General features: G+C 41.3%; 1 protein-coding gene across 3 annotated transcripts in view; it reads right to left on the bottom strand.

Moving 5' to 3' along the window:
- The window catches only part of LOC139765866 (NADP-dependent malic enzyme-like), a 109,831-nt gene that overhangs the window by 35,880 nt on the left and 52,264 nt on the right, over nt 1-21,687 (bottom strand). For all 3 annotated transcript variants that reach the window (XM_071693728.1, XM_071693726.1, XM_071693727.1), the window contains 3 exons: nt 20,904-21,076; nt 11,840-11,978; nt 3,175-3,400 (listed from right to left, as the gene is read on the bottom strand). In XM_071693728.1, coding sequence (XP_071549829.1) covers nt 3,175-3,400; nt 11,840-11,978; nt 20,904-21,076 — 538 coding nt within the window. The remainder of the gene's footprint in view (nt 1-3,174; nt 3,401-11,839; nt 11,979-20,903; nt 21,077-21,687) is intronic.

The following is a 21,687-nucleotide window of genomic DNA, read 5'->3' as shown; positions in this document are numbered from 1 at the left end:
GACTGCACTGAGCTTTGTGAGGAGACCCTAGCACTGCATGTGGTCCAATGCTCCCACATAATCTTTTTTAAATATCTTAGCTAACATTTCTACCCTACAGGTGTCAACTAAAAGGCTGTGCCATGAAACGACTGTGTTACCTTCAGTGCAACATACCTATTGCAAGTGAAATAAAAATGGGTATTAAGTCCCATGCTCAAAGGTGGAATTTTCTTCAAATCATATATGAGCCAAGTTAAGTTCCAGGTTAAAAATTTTTATTAGGGACATGACTCAGGTAAGATCCAAACTACATTTATGGATCATATGCTATTCATTTCTTCATATACACAGATATGCCTATATAAAGTATACAGTTTGATGCAACTGACATGACCCTTACAGGTTAGGTTAAGTCTTCAAGTTATGACCCAGGTTCAGTTCCAGATTACACCTTTCCATAAGGGGGTCTACCTCATGCTATATACTTATGAGTTTTATGCCAGTCATTTCTTTAGATGCTGAAAAACAACAGTACACAGCTTCTTGAGTAAATGACAGACTTTTCATGTTATGAGCAAGATTAAGTTGCACATCAAAGCATGACTGCTGGGGACAGAAAGACAGACAGATGATGGAAGCATGACTGCTGGGGACAGAAAGACAGACAGATGATGGAAGTTCAGATGATGACAAAATAGTAACAATGGACAAAGCAAGTCCAGATGGTCAGCCATGCTACACAGGAAATACACTGAAGTACGATGATGATGAACAAAGTGGTCCCTAAGCGTCTGCCATGCTACACCCACAATAGAAACTCCCTACTGCAATTTTATGAACAAATACCTTAGAAGTATGCAAAGAAGTCATCTTTTGTACTGACTAAGAAAAAAAAATGGAAGGAGTGTTACCTTTGTGAAAAACAGGTAAGGAAGTATGACAAAACACTGTGTCAGTATATGTCACGCTACCAAGTGAGGTACTTAAGTTGCATAAATAGAAGGCTGTTCCATGGAGTACTTGTATCATCCAGCAGTGCAGTACACTTATTGGGGAAGAAATGGGAAGAGGTAGGTACACTGTTGAGAGGAGTGTTGCCCCAGCGAGAATAAGTAAGGAAATAAGATAAACACCCAGTCAGAGTATGTCAAGCCACCAAATCATGTAAATAGAACACTTGTATCACCTTGCAGTGCAGTCCAGTTATTAAGAGAAAAATAGGAATGGGTAAATATATTGTTTGGAAATCATCTGTATTAAGTTCCATGAACAAAAGTGGGATTTTCTTGGATTCTTGAAACATGTTAAGTTCCATGTTAAATCCTTTTACAGAAGACAGAACCCAAGCAAAATCCAAACTAGCATTATAGGCCTTAAACCACTCTTCATTTGATGCTGAGAATCAACTGTATAAATTTTCATAAGTATTTGATTGTGATCGTGGTTAGGTAAATTCAGTCTGACTCCAGTCAACAGATGAAGGACAGATAAATGACTGATGATAAACAAAATGATCCCTAAGTACCTTCTATGCTATGTGGGCGACCTAAAAATGAAGCAATTGACAAGATACAGGTATGTAACAATTTTCAGGTACCCTTACCATAAAACTTCATAACTTGTAATGTCTAATTTGTCTTGTGTCTTTTCCTTGCCTTGATATAAAAGTGCTGGATAGAAACTCATATTTTATAGAAGGGACACCTACAAATAAAAAAAAATCATAAATATCAGTTTCGGATTCTAGTGAGACACTGCAGAAGCTGGTGACTGAGTCTGGATGAGTGTGAGAATTGAGGATGCTGACTTAATGTGAATAAGAGCAAGGTTATTCAGTTTAGTAGGATAGTGGGACAGGTTAGTTAAGGTGTGAGTTTAAATGGAGAAAATTTGGAGGAAAGATATCGTTTTAGGTATCTGGGAGTGGAAATGGCAGCAAATGGAACAATGGAAGCAGAAGCGAGTCACAGGGTAGGTGAGGGGGCAAAGATTGTGGGAGCATTGAAGAAAATGTGGAAAGAGAGTTTAGTATCCAAGAGGGCAAAAATGGAAACGTTTGAAGGTGTAGTAGTCTCAGTAATGCTGTAAATATGAGAGGCATGGGTTAATTATGAAGATAAGCAGAGGAAGGTGGAAGGTTGGAAATGACATATTTGAAGACACTGGTTGGTGTGAGGTGGTTTGATCGAGTAAGTAAAGAAAGAGTAAAGATAGGTGTGACAATAAAAAGTGTGGTTGAGAGAGCTGAGGAGAGTGTATCGAAATGAAATGATTTGGACATGTGGAGAGAATGACAGAGGAGAGGTTAATGAAGGGGATATATGTGTCAGCAGTGGTGGGGACAAGGAGAAAGGGGAGACCAAATTGGAGATGGATGGAGTGTAAAAAATTTTTAAGAGATCAGAGCCTGAATATGCAGGAAGAAGGTGTGCATGAGATGGAGTGAACTGAACTGATATGGTATACAGGGGTTGATGTGCTATCAATGGACTGAACCAGGATGTGTGAAGTGGCTGGGGGAAACTATGGAAAACGGTCAGTGGGGGCTGTGATTCTGCTGCACTGCACAAGACAGCTACAGATTGGACACTGTTTCTGACACTACCTCACAAACTCAGGAAATGGCGATCAAGTACATATGAAAAATAAAGTTTCATGCATAATTTTTTTTCACATTTTGTGATAGCACCTCAGATGCCTTGCTTGAACCTTGAACTGTATTATTTGCTGCAGAAATGCAAATGCTTGGTTTTAATCACAAACTGTGGTATGTGTTGTAATGCCATGTAAAACTATATGAGTAGCAATTACATATCTAATCAATTGATTAAGAAATACCAACTCACTAAGCAAAATGATTATCAGCATTCATACAAATGATTTATAATTACCTTATTGACTTCACTATCAAACAAAGTAGCTAATACAAAAGCAACAATTTTCTAAAGATGAAAAATACGTCTAGAACATTTTTATTTCTTCTAAATGGAGATCTCTTCCTTGAATTTACTTCATATATTTTCATCAAGTACTCCCACTCTCCTCTTCTGTCCTATGCTATCCCGCAAGGTATGGGCAAAGTATACCCATTTCATCTTTTACATTTGCAACCTGCATCACCTCTAAGGATCATTGCCTCACACTCATGAGGTACTGCATACTGATACTCACCTTTTATCTTTCTTAACTTACCTATGACAGTAGTAGGTTTAAGCTCTCTAACAATGTCTTCCAAATTTTCCATTGGAGAATGTTCATGGGCAAAGACTTGTTTGTGACCAGTGATACCACCCTTGGGACGGTCCTTTACAATAAGTCCTCGAGAATCCACCAGCCAGATTTTAGAGCGAGCCTCCTCTTCTGACACACCTTCTTCTAGCATTGCCATCACAATTAGATTAGCAATGCCAAGTGAAGCCTAGAAAAAAGACAATCACTGTATAGTTTACCAAGAAATATCATGTATAGAGAGTAACAGTAAAATGCTAATCATGTTCACACTATACAACTCTGCATATTCACCAATACTAACAAAATATCGTATCACATAATTACTGTGTGGCTGTTGGCAAATCACAAGATAGGTCGCTGGGATGTCTGTTTCTTTCTCTACACTGCAAACCTTTTTGAATTCTTTAACTTCCTAACAATTATGGCTCACAATTTCAAATGCAAATTTTTCACTGGTGTGGGAGGCAAGTTGTTAGAAGCAGTGAAAAGTTTTTATCGAGGATGTAAGGCATGTGTACGCGTAGGAAGAGAGGAAAGTGATTGGTTCTCAGTGAAAGTAGGTTTGCGGCAGGGGTGTGTGATGTCTCCGTGGTTGTTTAATTTGTTTATGGATGGGGTTGTTAGGGAGGTGAATGCAAGAGTTTTGGAAAGAGGGGCAAGTATGAAGTCTGTTGGGGATGAGAGAGCTTGGAAAGTGAGTCAGTTGTTGTTCGCTGATGATACAGCGCTGGTGGCTGATTCATTTGAGAAACAGCAGAAGCTGGTGACTGAGTTTGGTAAAGTGTGTGAAAGAAGAAAGTTAAAGAGTAAATGTGAATAAGAGCAAGGTTATTAGGTACAGTAAGGTTGAGGGTCAAGTCAATTGGGAGGTAAGTTTGAATGGAGAAAAACTGGAGGAAGTAGTGTTTTAGATATCTGGGAGTGGATCTGGCAGCGGATGGAACCATGGAAGAAGAAGTGAATCATACGGTGGGGGAGGGGGCGAAAATCCTGGGAGCCTTGAAGAATGTGTGGAAGTCGAGAACATTATCTCCGAAAGCAAAAATGGCTATGTTTGAAGGAATAGTGGTTCCAACAATGTTGTATGGTTGCGAGGCGTGGGCTATGGATAGAGTTGTGCGCAGGAGGGTCGATGTGCTGGAAATGAGATGTTTGAGGACAATATGTGGTGTGAGGTGGTTTGATCGAGTAAGGTGAGTGGTGTGAGGTGGTTTGATCGAGTAAGTAATGTAAGGGTAAGAGAGATGTGTGGAAATAAAAAGAGCATGGTTGAGAGAGAAGAGGGTGAAGAGGGTGTTTTGAAATGATTTGGGCACATGGAGAGAAAGAGTGAGGAAAGATTGACCAAGAGGATATATGTGTCGGAGGTAGAGGGAACGAGGAGAAGTGGGAGACCAAATTGGAGGTGGAAAGATGGAGTGAAAAAGATTTTGAGTGATCGGGGCCTGAACATGCAGGAGGGTGAAAGGCGGGCAAGGAATAAAGTGAATTGGATCGATGTGGTATACCGGGGTCGACGTGCTGTCAATGGATTGAATCAGGGCATGTGAAGCGTCTGGGGTAAACCATGGAAAGTTGTGTGGGGCCTGGATGTGGAAAGGGAGCTGTGGTTTCAGGCATTACTGCATGACAGCTAGAGACTGAGTGTGAACGAATGGGGCCTTTGTTGTCTTTTCCTAGTGCTACCTTGCACACATGAGGGGGGGAGGGGGATGTTATTCCATGTGTGGCGAGGTGGCGATGGGAATGAATAAAGGCAGACAGTGTGAATTGTGTGCATGTGTATATATGTATGTGTCTGTGTGTGTATATATATATGTGTACATTGAGATGTATGGGTATGTATATTTGCGTGTGTGGACATGTATGTATATACATGTGTATGGGGGTGGGTTGGGCCATTTCTTTCGTCTGTTTCCTTGCGCTACCTCGCTAACACGGGAGACAGCGACAAAGCAAAATACATAAATAAATAAATAAAATATACTTTTCTCTCTTTATTTCTTTATCACTTTAACCTTCATATTCCAACTAAGGTTTGAGCTTGATGAGGACTTTTATCTCTAACTGGAGTTAAAAGTGAGAGAGATAATATCAAGTAATGAGTATGTTAAATCTCCTTTGACTAGTGCACACTTGATATCATAAATGAAATTTTCCTAAGCACATTCATTAACTTTCTATCCAGATGACCCTGTCTCCATATGAATCCAAGTATTCCCATTTACTTTCTACATTGCCACAATACCCCTTTAAGAATATGTACCAACTTTTAGACAGGAATGTCTTCCTGTCTCCTATACCATCCTTATTATTCCTTCATCATTTTTCATTATATAACTGTTCTGGTTAATTAAAACTTTTCTATATGATCGTGAATGATAATGCAAATTCTCCATGACTCGTTACTTTCTCATTATGTACTGCATATCTTTTTTTTTTTTTTTTTTTTTTTTTTTTTTTTTTTTTTTATACTTTGTCGCTGTCTCCCGCGATTGCGAGGTAGCGCGAGGAAACAGACGAAAGAAATGGCCCAACCCCCATACACACGTACATACACACGTCCACACACGCAAATATACATACCTACACAGCTTTCCATGGTTTACCCCAGACGCTTCACATGCCTTGATTCAATCCACTGACAGCACGTCAACCCCTGTATACCACATCGCTCCAATTCACTCTATTCCTTGCCCTCCTTTCACCCTCCTGCATGTTCAGGCCCCGATCACACAAAATCTTTTTCACTCCATCTTTCCACCTCCAATTTGGTCTCCCTCTTCTCCTCGTTCCCTCCACCTCCGACACATATATCCTCTTGGTCAATCTTTCCTCACTCATTCTCTCCATGTGCCCAAACCATTTCAAAACACCCTCTTCTGCTCTCTCAACCACGCTCTTTTTATTTCCACACATCTCTCTTACCCTTACGTTCCTTACTCGATCAAACCACCTCACACCACACATTGTCCTCAAACATCTCATTTCCAGCACATCCATCCTCCTGCGCACAACTCTATCCATAGCCCACGCCTCGCAACCATACAACATTGTTGGAACCACTATTCCTTCAAACATACCCATTTTTGCTTTCCGAGATAATGTTCTCGACTTCCACACATTTTTCAAGGCTCCCAAAATTTTCGCCCCCTCCCCCACCCTATGATCCACTTCCGCTTCCATGGTTCCATCCGCTGACAGATCCACTCCCAGATATCTAAAACACTTCACTTCCTCCAGTTTTTCTCCATTCAAACTCACCTCCCAATTGACTTGACCCTCAACCCTACTGTACCTAATAACCTTGCTCTTATTCACATTTACTCTTAACTTTCTTCTTCCACACACTTTACCAAACTCAGTCACCAGCTTCTGCAGTTTCTCACATGAATCAGCCACCAGCGCTGTATCATCAGCGAACAACAACTGACTCACTTCCCAAGCTCTCTCATCCCCAACAGACTTCATACTTGCCCCTCTTTCCAGGACTCTTGCATTTACCTCCCTAACAACCCCATCCATAAACAAATTAAACAACCATGGAGACATCACACACCCCTGCCGCAAACCTACATTCACTGAGAACCAATCACTTTCCTCTCTTCCTACACGTACACATGCCTTACATCCTCGATAAAAACTTTTCACTGCTTCTAACAACTTGCCTCCCACACCATATATTCTTAATACCTTCCACAGAGCATCTCTATCAACTCTATCATATGCCTTCTCCAGATCCATAAATGCTACATACAAATCCATTTGCTTTTCTAAGTATTTCTCACATACATTCTTCAAAGCAAACACCTGATCCACACATCCTCTACCACTTCTGAAACCGCACTGCTCTTCCCCAATCTGATGCTCTGTACATGCCTTCACCCTCTCAATCAATACCCTCCCATATAGTTTACCAGGAATACTCAACAAACTTATACCTCTGTAATTTGAGCACTCACTCTTATCCCCTTTGCCTTTGTACAATGGCACTATGCACGCATTCCGCCAATCCTCAGGCACCTCACCATGAGTCATACATACATTAAATAACCTTACCAACCAGTCAACAATACAGTCACCCCCTTTTTTAATAAATTCCACTGCAATACCATCCAAACCTGCTGCCTTGCCGGCTTTCATCTTCCGCAAAGCTTTTACTACCTCTTCTCTGTTTACCAAATCATTTTCCCTAACCCTCTCACTTTGCACACCACCTCGACCAAAACACCCTATATCTGCCACTCTGTCATCAGACACATTCAACAAACCTTCAAAATACTCATTCCATCTCCTTCTCACATCACCACTACTTGTTATCACCTCCCCATTTACGCCCTTCACTGAAGTTCCCATTTGCTCCCTTGTCTTACGCACCCTATTTACCTCCTTCCAGAACATCTTTTTATTCTCCCTAAAATTTACTGATAGTCTCTCACCCCAACTCTCATTTGCCCTTTTTTTCACCTCTATCTATCTATTTATATCTGTGACACCTGTTCCAACAGGAACTCCCTCAAGGGGCTGGCCATGGCAATAGAGTCTCCATAACAAGTGGACTCTGGTGCTGCTTCTTAGCCTTAAGTGACTCACCCTTAACAGGCCCCCAGAAGATGGTAACTCTAGTGCAGTGTTTGCTGAGGCTCCTACCTAATGCTCCTAAAGAATAATTTTTTTTTTTGCCCCCCGATAGCCAATTGTTAGTATACAACAATAGAGAGCTAACTACTGGGAGGGAAAGGGGATACTAACTACATGTAGATATAGAAAGAAGTTAATCTGAGATGTGTAAGTCAGCAAGAGGAACATAACAGATCAGACTGCATATAGCAAAGCCAGAAGTAGAGACATCACTGATAGCTCAGAAAAGTGGTTTGATAAACCCTTACCCTCTGAGCCCCAGTAGGACCCCCCCCCCCATCACTACACACCTTCCAGTGTGACCTGACTGATGAGAGTAGCAGGCTTACCCTGACGAGAGTCCTACCTCTCCCACCTTGCCAAACTGCCCCTAGAAATTGGTACCTGCCATGGTAACCTTGGGGGCATGACTAGATTCCACCCTTCACCAATGCACAAAGTGGTGCCACCCATGCCAGCCCAAGGGCTGGCACTGGATGTTACAGGCAGGATATCCAATACTAACCTGTGCTCTTGGACCACATTCTGTAAAGGGAATAGGTCTAGGTTAGGGCCTTCACAAAGCACACCTCAAGGTCACAGAAAGAAAGCCCAAACCTCCTCAGAGAACTTGCACTCTCTTGACTCTAAAGCCCCACGCCAGTCCAAGGTAGCTGATGTGACTCACACAGTCTTTACTGGTTAAATCCCATACACCCTGAAGGACTTCCAAGGTACCGTAATAGCTGCACTTGTACTCATGTGCGGCTGAGAGTGCAAAGCAAACTCCAGAGACCTGTGTGTCTATGATAACTGTCTCTGTACCATTGGAAGCCACAATGTCCAGCTTCCTAAAAGGACCCTGCAATAAGGATACAAGGCTCAAAAATCACATCATACCCCTTTTGCCTCAATTGGCCAGCCACAAAGTTGCTGATATCATCATGACGCTTGACCTCATCTCCGTGGGTATGTGGACATGCTTGCACAATATGCCCAAGCATACCAGGCTTGTGACTTGTGTCACAAGCTGGAGTTGTCGAGTCGGCCTCTCGTAGCCCTAGCAGGAGTAGGCAAGGTCCCAGCCCTCACTTGAGCAGCTTTAACATAGTCACCGCCCATGAGAAGATGGGTCCCACTAGTAACCCTTCTGCTAACCAGGGGTACGGCTGCAGATGGAGTGAAACCTTTCCCATCACAGGTGCTGACTGGGTTTGACCTCCATGCATGCAGATGTTTATTTTCATTGCTTACCTGCTGACCAGCAATGCATGCAGGGCCCAACTAACTCTGTAATTTCTTCCTAATTACAGGCTCCCAAACTAATGCCTGAATTACTGGATCAGACGAGGTAAGCAATATTTCAAACCTAGCTTGTTTGTGAAGCCAGACAATCAAGACAAAGCTGCGAATCACAAGCCAACTATCCCCAGTTGCCAAGTGGAAGTACACACAAGGAGCATCAGCAGGCAGACAAAAAAAGTAGCGAACAGCCATCCACACCTGTGTGTCCATGTGCACCATGTGCATCTATAAATTTCACCCAGCACCGGGTGGTGCATGAGCTTGGGCACGAGATGGTCAATGAGGATCATGATCATCTGCTGAGGTTTTAGAGGGGATCTGGTGAAGTCAGATAGCCCCTCTTCTAGCAAAGGAACCATGGGATCATTACCTGCCTCCCACGCGAAGAATGCCTAAATGATTAGAATCGTCCTCAGCATCCATGGAGCTGATAGAACTGCCCAAGACTTGAAATGTCCTGTTCTTATGGACATATCAAGCCTTATGCTTGCATCAATCTCCATGCTAAGGGTTCAACATTTTCCTGGATTCACCTAAAGGCTACCCCCTGAGAGAGCCTCTGCCATGACCTCTATGCTTTTCTGCAGACCAACCACCATCCGCACCACCAGAACTACATCATCAGCAAACATTACTATTGATACCTTTCAGCCTTCAAACCCAAACCCTACACCTGATTCCTAAAACCTTGTGGTTTCTTCATCAATCACAAGGTTAAAAAGAATAGGCAAAAGGGGGTCACCATGCTTGACCCCACAAGTCATACTCATTCTTTCCGACATCTCCCCGCTGCTTTCGATATGGATGAAGGCTCGGTCATACATCGACATATAACATAACATATGCTCTGACTGGGGCTGAAATTTCCTTCCATAACATGACCCATTTGACAGTGCTATGATTAACACTATCGAAAGCTTTTGCCATGTTGAAGATTGCCAGTGTGGGACTGTGCTTCTGCCTACTACTCCCAAATGTTTCTACCTATTGCTCCTGCCTAAATGTTACTACCTACTGCTGCTATATATGGCTCCTACCATTTTGCCAAAAGACTGAGCTAGTGCATAGTGCTCACCACAGGAAAACTAAGAGTTATGAAGAATGAGCTGTGCGAGTTCAGTGTTGTCAACTATTATGTGTAATAAGAAGAGATCATATGTTTGTGGAGAGAAAGCCAGTAGTCAACATGTTGGTGAGGCAAAAAGGAAAGACATCTACCAGGGTCAAAGGAGTGCACCTTGACAACTACTGAAGTGCATACCTGGTCGGCCTATTAAATTTTCTGAAACTCTTGGCAGTTACCTACAAACATGGCCAATTCTAGAACATCCTCTGTTGTCTTCTCTTTCCTTCCTTGCTATCATGTATCCAACAAGAAAGATCTGTCATTGATAAGTCTTATTCCAACTCTAACACCAAAATGTTTGACCACCTGTATTTTCTCTTTACATTACAGCTGTCTCCCATTTAATACTAATCCACCAACAATCATATTCATTCCCTTCAGCCACAGTCCCACAACTTACTATACCTGTCCTCTTGTGCTAGAGGTGATGCTGATCTGCTCAGTGGTCTCTATTTAATGTTCTCCATTTATTGTCACCGAGATGTAAATTTCTTTCTCACTCTTCCTTTGAACTGTCTCTTCTCATCAAAACCCCATTGAATTCTTCATGTAGATTATTTTTCATCCTGTTCTGGTAACATCTACTCTCCATTTAGAATGTAATCTTTACGAGTTTTGCCCTTTCATCTTGTCTATATTCTTCCAGTCTTTCTGTTTCTTTAATCTCTGAAACGGCAACTGCTATCTTGAAAGCCTCTTGTAATTCTGTCTTATTTCTTTTTTCCTTTACAAAACCTTTTAATCAGATATCTTCCTCATCCAGGTCCAATAACCATCATATATGTATCTATTTCAACCTTCAACTTCACAAACCCTTTTAAGTTTGGTTTAACTCCACTATCAGTAGAGTCCAGTAATAGTAATTCATTCACCTCCATCTCTCTGGCTCTTTCTACAATCTGGATTTTCAATCTCATACATTCCATTTGAATACTCTGCACCTAACTAAACCTGCCATTAAACACCGTTCATATTACCCGAATATTTCATCCTTAAGAATAAAAAAGGAACATCTCTATTAGATTCACTCAGATTTACTTACCTTCCCTCTGTTTCATAAATATTCCTAGATCAAATTACCGTCCCAAAATGTTTCATGTCACTTCCTAATTCCCACAATAACTTCCTTATCTCTGATCCCGATCAGCTTCAATGGTTCGTGTTGTCTGTGATTCTGCTCTGACATCAGTTTCATGGTCTCCCAGAAAGAACCCTCTTGACTTTGTTCTGGCCGCTTTCTCTTACAATTCTTTCAAGCATTTTGAGTTTATGATCATTTTCTTTCATCTTATTTTTCATTTTGAGCTCTTCATCTATTAACTGCAACTTCTGAACTACTCTGGACAACTATACAACCGGAAAATATTACATGGTCTAGTTTTTACTTCTTTAATCACTGTCCTAATCTCAGGAGAAAAATCCACATTTCCTAGGATGTACATTACAACAATCTTTACCCTCAGATGAAGCTCACAACTGAAACATTTCATGAATATCATCTAATGGATTAATCATTAATCATGTGCTACACTAAGAAAAATATATTGTCTACAGTAAACTTAAGTATGAGCTTACCTCACCAGCTCCCTGGAAGAGGAACTTATGCTGGGATAACTTTGTCTTTGTGATTCGTAGAGATGCTAACAGACCAGCCACAGCAACAGATGCTGTACCTTGAATGTCATCATTAAAAGTGCAATACCTCTCACGATATCTGGAATAAAGAAATCAATCAAAAACAATGTTTAATACATTTGTAAAGACTCTGAGGAAGTATAAAATGAATAATTTAGTAACTAATGTATTCAGTACGAAGGAAAGTGATAATGTCTTATAATGTATAGTGTTCAGTGTTCTGCACTCCTTACCCAAGAATCAAAGCAATCTAATCAAAGAGATGCAGCTCTGAAAATTTATCTAGTTACAAATAAGAAGTCATGTGAGATATAACATAAGTAAGGGAATGGGCAGTCCTTTCATTAATCTTCAGATACGGATATTTGTTTAGATGCGACTTAAATAATCCAACAAAATGTTAGGGAACATGGTGGTCTGTCCCACAATGACAGTTTGATAAGCCAAATTTAAACTAAATATAGTCAGAAGCATGGGAGGTGGGCAGTTTAGAGAGGGTAATGAGTGGTGGGATGAAGAAGTAAGATTGTTAGTGAAAGAGAAGAGAGAGGCATTTAGACAATTTTTGCAGGGAAATAATGCAAATGACTGGGAGATGTATAAAAGAAAGAGGCAGGAGGTCAAGAGAAAGGTGCAAGAGGTGAAAAAGAGGGCAAATGAGAGTTGGGGTGAGAGAATATCATTAAATTTTAGGGAGAATAAAAAGATGTTTTGGAAGGAGGAAAATAAAGTGCGTAAGACAAGGGAATCAATGGGAACTTCAGTGAAGGGCGCAAATGGGGAGAACAATGGAAGCAAGGGGAGTGGGGGAGGAATGGGAGGTATTTAGGGAATCAGTGATGGATTGCGCAAAAGATGCTTGTGGCATGAGAAGAGTGGGAGGTGGGTTGATTAGAAAGGGTAGTGAGTGGTGGGATGAAGAAGTAAGAGTATTAGTGAAAGAGAAGAGAGAGGCATTTGGACGATTTTTGCAGGGAAAAAATGCAATGGAGTGGGAGATGTATAAAAGAAAGAGACAGGAGGTCAAGAGAAAGGTGCAAGAGGTGAAAAAAAGGGCAAATGAGAGTTGGGGTGAGAGAGTATCATTAAATTTTAGGGAGAATAAAAAGATGTTCTGGAAGGAGGTAAATAAAGTGCGTAAGACAAGGGAGCAAATGGGAACTTCAGTGAAGGGCGCAAATGGGGAGGTGATAACAAGTAGTGGTGATGTGAGAAGGAGATGGAGTGAGTATTTCGAAGGTTTGTTGAATGTGTTTGATGATAAGAGTGGCAGATATAGGGTATTTTGGTCGAGGTGGTGTGCAAAGTGAGAGGGTTAGGGAAAATGATTTGGTAAACAGAGAAGAGGTAGTGAAAGCTTTGCGGAAGATGAAAGCCGGCAAGGCAGCAGGTTTGGATGGTATTGCAGTGGAATTTATTAAAAAAGGGGGTGACTGTATTGTTGACTGGTTGGTAAGGTTATTTAATGTATGTATGACTCATGGTGAGGTGCCTGAGGATTGGCAGAATGCGTGCATAGTGCCATTGTACAAAGGCAAAGGGGATAAGAGTGAGTGCTCAAATTACAGAGGTATAAGTTTGTTGAGTATTCCTGGTAAATTATATGGGAGGGTATTGATTGAGAGGGTGAAGGCATGTACAGAGCATCAGATTGGGGAAGAGCAGTGTGGTTTCAGAAGTGGTAGAGGATGTGTGGATCAGGTGTTTGCTTTGAAGAATGTATGTGAGAAATACTTAGAAAAGCAAATGGATTTGTATGTAGCATTTATGATCTGGAGAAGGCATATGATAGAGTTGATAGAGATGCTCTGTGGAAGGTATTAAGAATATATGGTGTGGGAGGAAAGTTGTTAGAAGCAGTGAAAAGTTTTTATCAAGGATGTAAGGCATGTGTACGTGTAGGAAGAGAGGAAAGTGATTGGTTCTCAGTGAATGTAGGTTTGCGGCAGGGGTGTGTGATGTCTCCATGGTTGTTTAATTTGTTTATGGATGGGGTTGTTAGGGAGGTAAATGCAAGAGTTTTGGAAAGTGGGGCAAGTATGAAGTCTGTTGGGGATGAGAGAGCTTGGGAAGTGAGTCAGTTGTTGTTCGCTGATGATACAGCGCTGGTGGCTGATTCATGTGAGAAACTGCAGAAGCTGGTGACTGAGTTTGGTAAAGTGTGTGGAAGAAGAAAGTTATGAGTAAATGTGAATAAGAGCAAGGTTATTAGGTACAGTAGGGTTGAGGGTCAAGTCAATTGGGAGGTGAGTTTGAATGGAGAAAAACTGGAGGAAGTGAAGTGTTTTAGATATCTGGGAGTGGATCTGGCAGCGGATGGAACCATGGAAGCGGAAGTGGATCATAGGGTGGGGGAGGGGGCGAAAATTCTGGGGGCCTTGAAGAATGTGTGGAAGTCGAGAACATTATCTCGGAAAGCAAAAATGGGTATGTTTGAAGGAATAGTGGTTCCAACAATGTTGTATGGTTGCGAGGCCTGGGCTATGGATAGAGTTGTGCGCAGGAGGATGGATGTGCTGGAAATGAGATGTTTGAGGACAATGTGTGGTGTGAGGTGGTTTGATCGAGTGAGTAACGTAAGGGTAAGAGAGATGTGTGGAAATAAAAAGAGCGTGGTTGAGAGAGCAGAAGAGGGTGTTTTGAAGTGGTTTGGGCACATGGAGAGAATGAGTGAGGAAAGATTGACCAAGAGGATATATGTGTCGGAGGTGGAGGGAACGAGGAGAAGAGGGAGACCAAATTGGAGGTGGAAAGATGGAGTGAAAAAGATTTTGTGTGATCAGGGCCTGAACATGCAGGAGGGTGAAAGGAGGGCAAGGAATAGAGTGAATTGGAGCGATGTGGTATACCGGGGTTGACGTGCTGTCAGTGGATTGAATCAAGGCATGTGAAGCGTCTGGGGTAAACCATGGAAAGCTGTGTAGGTATGTATATTTGCGTGTGTGGACGTATGTATATACATGTGTATGGGGGGGGGTTGGGCCATTTCTTTCGTCTGTTTCCTTGCGCTACCTCGCAAACGCGGGAGACAGCGACAAAGTATAAAAAAAAAAAAAAAAAAAAAAAATTTATGGATCTGGAGAAGGCATATGATAGAGTTGATAGAGATGCTCTGTGGAAGGTATTAAGAATATATGGTGTGGGAGGCAAGTTGTTAGAAGCAGTGAAAAGTTTTTATCGAGGATGTAAGGCATGTATGTGTACATGTAGGAAGAGAGGAAAGTGATTGGTTCTCAGTGAATGTAGGTTTGTGGCAGGGATGTGTGATGTCCCCATGGTTGTTTAATTCTTTTATGGACGGGGTTGTTATGGAGGTGAATGCAAGAGTTTTGGAAAGAGGGGCAAGTATGCAGTCTGTTGTGGATGAGAGAGCTTGGGAAGTGAGTCAGTTGTTGTTCGCTGATGATACAGTGCTGGTGGCCTATTCATGTAAGAAACAGCAGAAGCTGGTGACTGAGTTTGGTAGTGTGTGAAAGAAGAAAGCTGAGAGTAAATGTGAATAAGAGCAATGTTATTAGGTACAGTAGGATTGAGGAACAAGTCAATTGGGAGGTACGTTTGAATGGAGAAAAACTGGAGGAAGTTAAGTGTTTTAGATATCTGGGAGTGGATTTGGCAGCGGATGGAACCATGGAAGCGGAAGTGAATCATAGGGTGGGGGAAGGGGTGAAAGTTGTGGGAGCGTTGAAAAATGTGTGGAAGTAGAGAACATTATCTCAGAAAGCAAAAATGGGTATGCTTGAAGGAAAAGTGGTTCCAACAATGTTATATGGTTGCGAGGCGTGGGCTATAGATAGAGTTGTTTGGAGGAGGGTGGATGTGCTGGAAATGAGATGTTTGAGGATAATATGTGGTGTGAAATAGTTTGATCGAGTAAGTAATAATAGGGTAAGACAGACGTGTGGTAATAAAAAGAGAGTGGTTGAGAGAGCAGAAGAGGGTGTTTTGAAATGATATGTTCACATGGAGAGAATGAGTGAGGAAAGATTGACCAAGAGGATATATGTGTCAGAGGTGGAGGGAACGAGGAAAAGTGGGAGACCAAATTGGAGGTGGAAAGATGGAGTGAAAAAGATTTTGAGTGATATAAGGAATATAATGAATTGGAACGATGTGGTATACCGGGGTCGACGTGCTGTCATTGGATTGAACCAGGGCATGTGAGGCGTCTGGGGTAAACCATGGAAAGCTCTGTGGGGCCTGGATGTGGAAAGGGAGCTGTGGTTTCGGTGCATTATTACATGACAGCTAGAGGCTGAGTGTGAACAAATGTGGCCTTTGTTGTCTTTTCCTAGCACTACCTCATGCACATGAGGGGGGATGGAGGGTTTATTTCATGTGTGGAGGGGTGGCGACAGGAATGAAAAGAGGCAGCCAGTATGAATTATGTACATGTGTATATATGTATATGTCTGTGTGTGTATATATGTATATGTTGAGATGTATAGATATGTATATTTGCATGTGTGGACGGGTATGTATATACATGTGTATGTGGGTGGGTTGGGCCGTTCTTTTGTCTGTTTTCTTATGCTACCCCACTACCGTGGGAGACAGCGACAGAGCAAATAAAAAAATAAAAACATTCAAAACCCTGCTGAGTCATGGCTGAGTCACCCAACAGCAAGCAGTAGCAGCCTTGCTATGTGCATGGGCTTAAACAATTTGCTTACTTTTTGTATCCAGTGATTTCAATTATTCTTTATCTTTTTACATGCTATATTAATTTTTTGTATAAGCAAAGGCATTTATTTATTTATTTAATTTTGCTTTGTCGCTGTGTCCTGCATTAGCGCAAGGAAACAGACCAAAGAATGGCCCAACCCACCCACATACACATGTATATATATATACGTCCACACACACAAATATACATACCTATACATCTCAACGTATACATATGTAAACACACACAGACATATACATATATACACATGTACATAATTCATACTGTCTGCCTTTATTCATTCCCATCGCCACCATGCCACACATGATATATCAACCCCCTTCCCCCTCGTGTGCACGAGGCAACGCTAGGAAGACAACAAAGGCCACATTCGTTCACACTCAGTCTCTAGCTGTCATGTAATAATGCACCGAAACCACAGCTCCCTTTCCATATCCAGGCCCCACAGAACTTTCTATGGTTTACCCCAGACGCTTCACATACCCTGGTTCAATCCATTGACAGCACATCGACACCGTATATCACATTGTTCCAATTCACTCTATTCCTTGCATGCTTTTCACCCTCCTGCATGTTCAGACCCTGATCACTCATAATCTTTTTCACTCCATCTTTCCACCTCCAATTAGGTCTCCCACTTCTCCTCGTTCCCTCCACCTCAGACACATATATCCTCTTGGTCAATCATTCCTCACTCATTCTCTCCATGTAACCAAACCATTTCAAAACACCCTCTTCTGCTCTCTCAACCACACTCTTTTTATTACCACACGTCTCTCTTACCCTTTCATTACTTACTCGATCAAACCACCTCACACTACACATTATCCTCAAACATCTCATTTCCAGCACATCCACCCTCCTGTGCACAACTCTATCCATAGCCCACGCCTCGCAACCATACAACATTGTTGGAGCCACTATTCCTTCAAACATACCCATTTCTGCTTTCCGAGATAATGTTCTTGACTTCCACACATTCTTCAAGGCTCCCAGAATTTTCGCCCCTTCCCCCCACCCTATGATCCACTTCCGCTTCCATGGTTCCATCCGCTGCCAAATCCACTCCCAAATACCTAAAACACTTTAATTTCCTCCAGTTTTTCTCAATTCAAACTTACCTCCCAATTGACTTGACCCTCAACCCTACTGTACCTAATAACCTTGCTCTTATTCACATTTACTCTCAACTTTCTTCTTTCACACACTTAACCAAACTCAGTCACCAGCTTCTGCAGTTTCTCACATGAATCAGCCACCAGCGCTGTATCATCAGCGAACAACAACTGACTCACTTCCCAAGCTCTCTCATCCCCAACAGACTTCATACTTGCCCCTCTTTCCAAAACTCTTGCATTCACCTCCCTAACAACCCCATCCATAAAAAGAATTAAACAATCATCGAGACATCACACACACCTGCCGCAAACCTACATTCGCTGAGAACCATTCACTTTCCTCTCTTCCTACACGTACACATGCCTTACATCCTCAATAGAAACTTTTCACTGTTTCTAACAACTTGCCTCCCACACCATATATTCTTAATACCTTCCACTGAGCATCTCTATCAACTCTATCATATGGCTTCTCCAGATCCATAAATGCTACATACAAATCCATTTGCTTTTCTAAATATTTCTCACATACATTCTTCAAAGCAAACACCTGATCCACACATCCTCTACCACTTCTGAAACCACACTGCTCTTCCCCAATCTGATGCTCTATACATGCCTTCACCTTCTCAATCAATACCGTCCCATATAATTTCCCAGGAATACTCAACAAACTTATACCTCTGTAATTTGAGCACTCACTCTTATCCCCTTTGCCTTTGTATATATGTGTGTATGTGAGTGGAGAGGTCTTTTTTTCATCCATTTCCTAGAGTTAACTTGCTAATGCAGGAAATGGTGATCAAGTACACCCCCTCCCTGACATACGTCCGAGTTCCATTCTGACCGACCAGTTGGATCTAGAAATGGATGTAAATCAGACACATTTCAGCATGGCATGTAGAATTTGTATACCTGTACAGCATTCTTTTATCCTGCTCAATTTCTATCATGATTATCTTGTTTCTTATTAACCAGTTTTATTATATAATTCTGTTGTTCTTTTTCCCTTTCATCTAAGGTTCTTTAGTTCATATTTCATGATTTTTATCTGTTAATTCATATTTTTTCCCTGTCGTCACATGTATGGATGAATGTAAGTCACATAGGTTGTAAAAAGGGGATCTGGTGAATAATAAAAAAATAGAATAAATAATAAAATTCACTGTGACATTAAAGATATAAGATGTACATTTTGGACCATGAGATAATCACTCTGCACTCCCCTCCCCAAACTGGAGACATTCTAACCTGTATGCTCCTAATCTCCACCACACCTACATCTTCCAGAATTGCTCATCATTGTCTCCAGCAACTTGCTCCTTGTCCTGGAAACCTTTGCTTCAATTAAAGCTATTTCTTTTTATCCTCTTGCTGATATAAAATATCCTTTTAATGGTAGAGGAAACTTATCTAAGGGACTGACTAGAGGCAAGAAACTTTGTTTCTCAGGTACTGGTGTGGTAGGCAAGGATCCTTGTTCCACACAAATGGACAGGTAAGGCAAGAAGCATTGTTCCTCAGGTACCAGTGGAGGATGGGAGGAAGCTTGTTCCTCAGGTACTGGTAGGGAAACAAGTGGTCTTTGGTCCTTAGATACTGGTGGGAGAGATTATATATGTGAAGGAAGGCATCTGATTCAACTATCACTAGGTCTTTAGTCCCTAGATACTGGTGGTAGAGGTTATATATGTGAAGGAAGGCATCTGATTCAACTATCACTAATAAAGATGCTAAAAATGTGCAATACTAAACACATGAGCAGTACTCCTTGGTTGAATAAGAACCATGTAGATATGAAATAGCTGCTCACAAGAAAAACAATTATGGCACCCAAATAAGATTCCCATGTTTTGAGAGGCAGATTTTGCAAAACTGATTATATAGGGTTTCTAGGGTTGAGTGAAAGATATGGTTATCCTTACTGAACATGTTTACGTATTTGCATAACTTCAGGGAATATAAGAAAATATTTTGGAAGATTAATAGTGTAAGAAAAAAAGAACAAATAAGAACATCAAGGAAAAGAGAAATGGCAACTGATAGTGATAACGTGAAGTAGAGATAAAGTGAGTACTGTGAAGGATTGTTGAATGTGTTGATGACATGGCAGCAGATGTAGGGTGTATGGGTGGAGGTAAATGAAGTGAGGAAGTCATAGCAAGTGGTTTGGTGAAAAGACAGGAAGAGGTGAATGCCTTGCCCAAGATGAAATGTGGAAAGGCGGCTGGAGTGGAAAGTACTAGTTAAATTTCTTATGAAGGAGGGTGACTGTGTTGATTGGTTAGTTAGGATACTCAATGTAGGTATGGACCATGTCAAGATAACTGAAGATTAGTGGAATGCAGGTATAGTGCCACTGTATAAAGGCAATGGGGACAAATGTGAGTGTTCAAATTAATGAGGTAAAAGCGTGTTGAGTGTCCATGGTAAGTTGCATGGAAGAGTGGTGATTGAGTGGGTAAAGGCATGCACAGAGCATTAGGCTGGGGAGGAACAATGTGGTTTCAAGAGTTGAAGAGGCTGTGTGGATTATGTGTTTGCTGAGAAGGAAAAGTGTGAGAAAAATTTAGTGAAACAGGAGGATTTGTAAGTGGCACTTATGGATCTGGAAAAAGCATAAAAGTAATGCTTTGTAGAAGGTGTTATGAATATATGGCGTAGATAAAGCTACAACAGACAATGAGTTTTATCAAGAGAGTAAGGCATATGTGTGAGCAGGAAGAAATGAAGGTGAGTGCCTCCAAGTAAAGGTGGGTATACTTCAAGGGTGTGAGATGATAGTTGATTATGGATTGGGTGGTGAGGTAGGTAAACATAAGAGTTCTGGTGGGGAGGGGCAGGGCTGCAGTCAGCAAGGGGGAAGGAAAGTGAGTCAGTTGCTGTTTGTACATGACAGGCTCTGGTGGCAGACTTCAATGGGAAACTGAAGAAGTTGATTTCTGAGTTTGAGAGTGCATGAAAGGAGGAAGTTGAAAGTTAAACAATAATTTCACTATCTACTGTTCTTGTTAATGCACCATAATGCTCATACCCTTCTAAACTATCTAAAGTTTTATCTTAATTCCTAAACACTATCAGTAGGTGCTACTTATAAAGTCTGGACCCACTTCAGCTTCAATCCACATGACCAAAATTCCCAATATCATTCCCAGCAGCAAAATACTCAACAGACAATTTGAAAACAGTTGACACGTACTTCTCAAGAAAACGGAAGGCATTATGGTTACCAAAGTCTTCAAACTGGATAAGAGTGTTTTGGCCATATCGTTGAATCACTGCCAACATGAATTCATCAATGAATTCATCATATGATGCACCAGTCACACGTTCATGACGATTACCAATGTAAAACTCATCCTCCAGTAGCTCCTGTATAAGATTATAAGAAAAATAGGATTAACTATGTTCTATCAGTGTAATATCAGTTCATAAAAGTCATCTGCTAAATAAATTCTAAAACATACTGTATGAAAAGATATTTCATATCATATGCTCTTTTTACACACAGGGTTTTATATAATTGCTTCTCCTACCTTAATGAGGTAGCAGTAGGAAAAGACGAACAATCACCTCTTTTGTACACATCCACTAACTGTTGCTGTATGCAAAATGCACCTAAACCAGAGCCTACCATATAAAGCCATGTCCCACAGACTATTCTATGGTTTACCCTGATTTCTTCACATGCCCTCATTCAGCCAATTGACAGCATGTTGACCTCAATTTACCATATCAACCTGATTCAATCTATCCCATACATACCTCTAACCCTAATGATTGCTTGGGCCTTAATACCCAAAGCCTATTTCACTGTATCCTTCAATCTTCTTAGTCTCCCCTTCTCTCCATTCTCCTGTCCTGTCTGACACACAGATCCTCTTAGTCTTTCCATACATCCAACCCATTTCAACACTGCAGTCAGCTCTCTCAATCAGACTATTCTTAATACCACACCTTTCTCTTAGGTTTTCATTCCTTAC

This window comes from Panulirus ornatus, chromosome 56, assembly GCF_036320965.1.
Source record: "Panulirus ornatus isolate Po-2019 chromosome 56, ASM3632096v1, whole genome shotgun sequence".
Classification (NCBI taxonomy): domain Eukaryota; kingdom Metazoa; phylum Arthropoda; class Malacostraca; order Decapoda; family Palinuridae; genus Panulirus; species Panulirus ornatus.
Note: the sequence above shows the minus strand (reverse complement) of the source record. Positions and strands in the feature narration are given on the sequence as shown.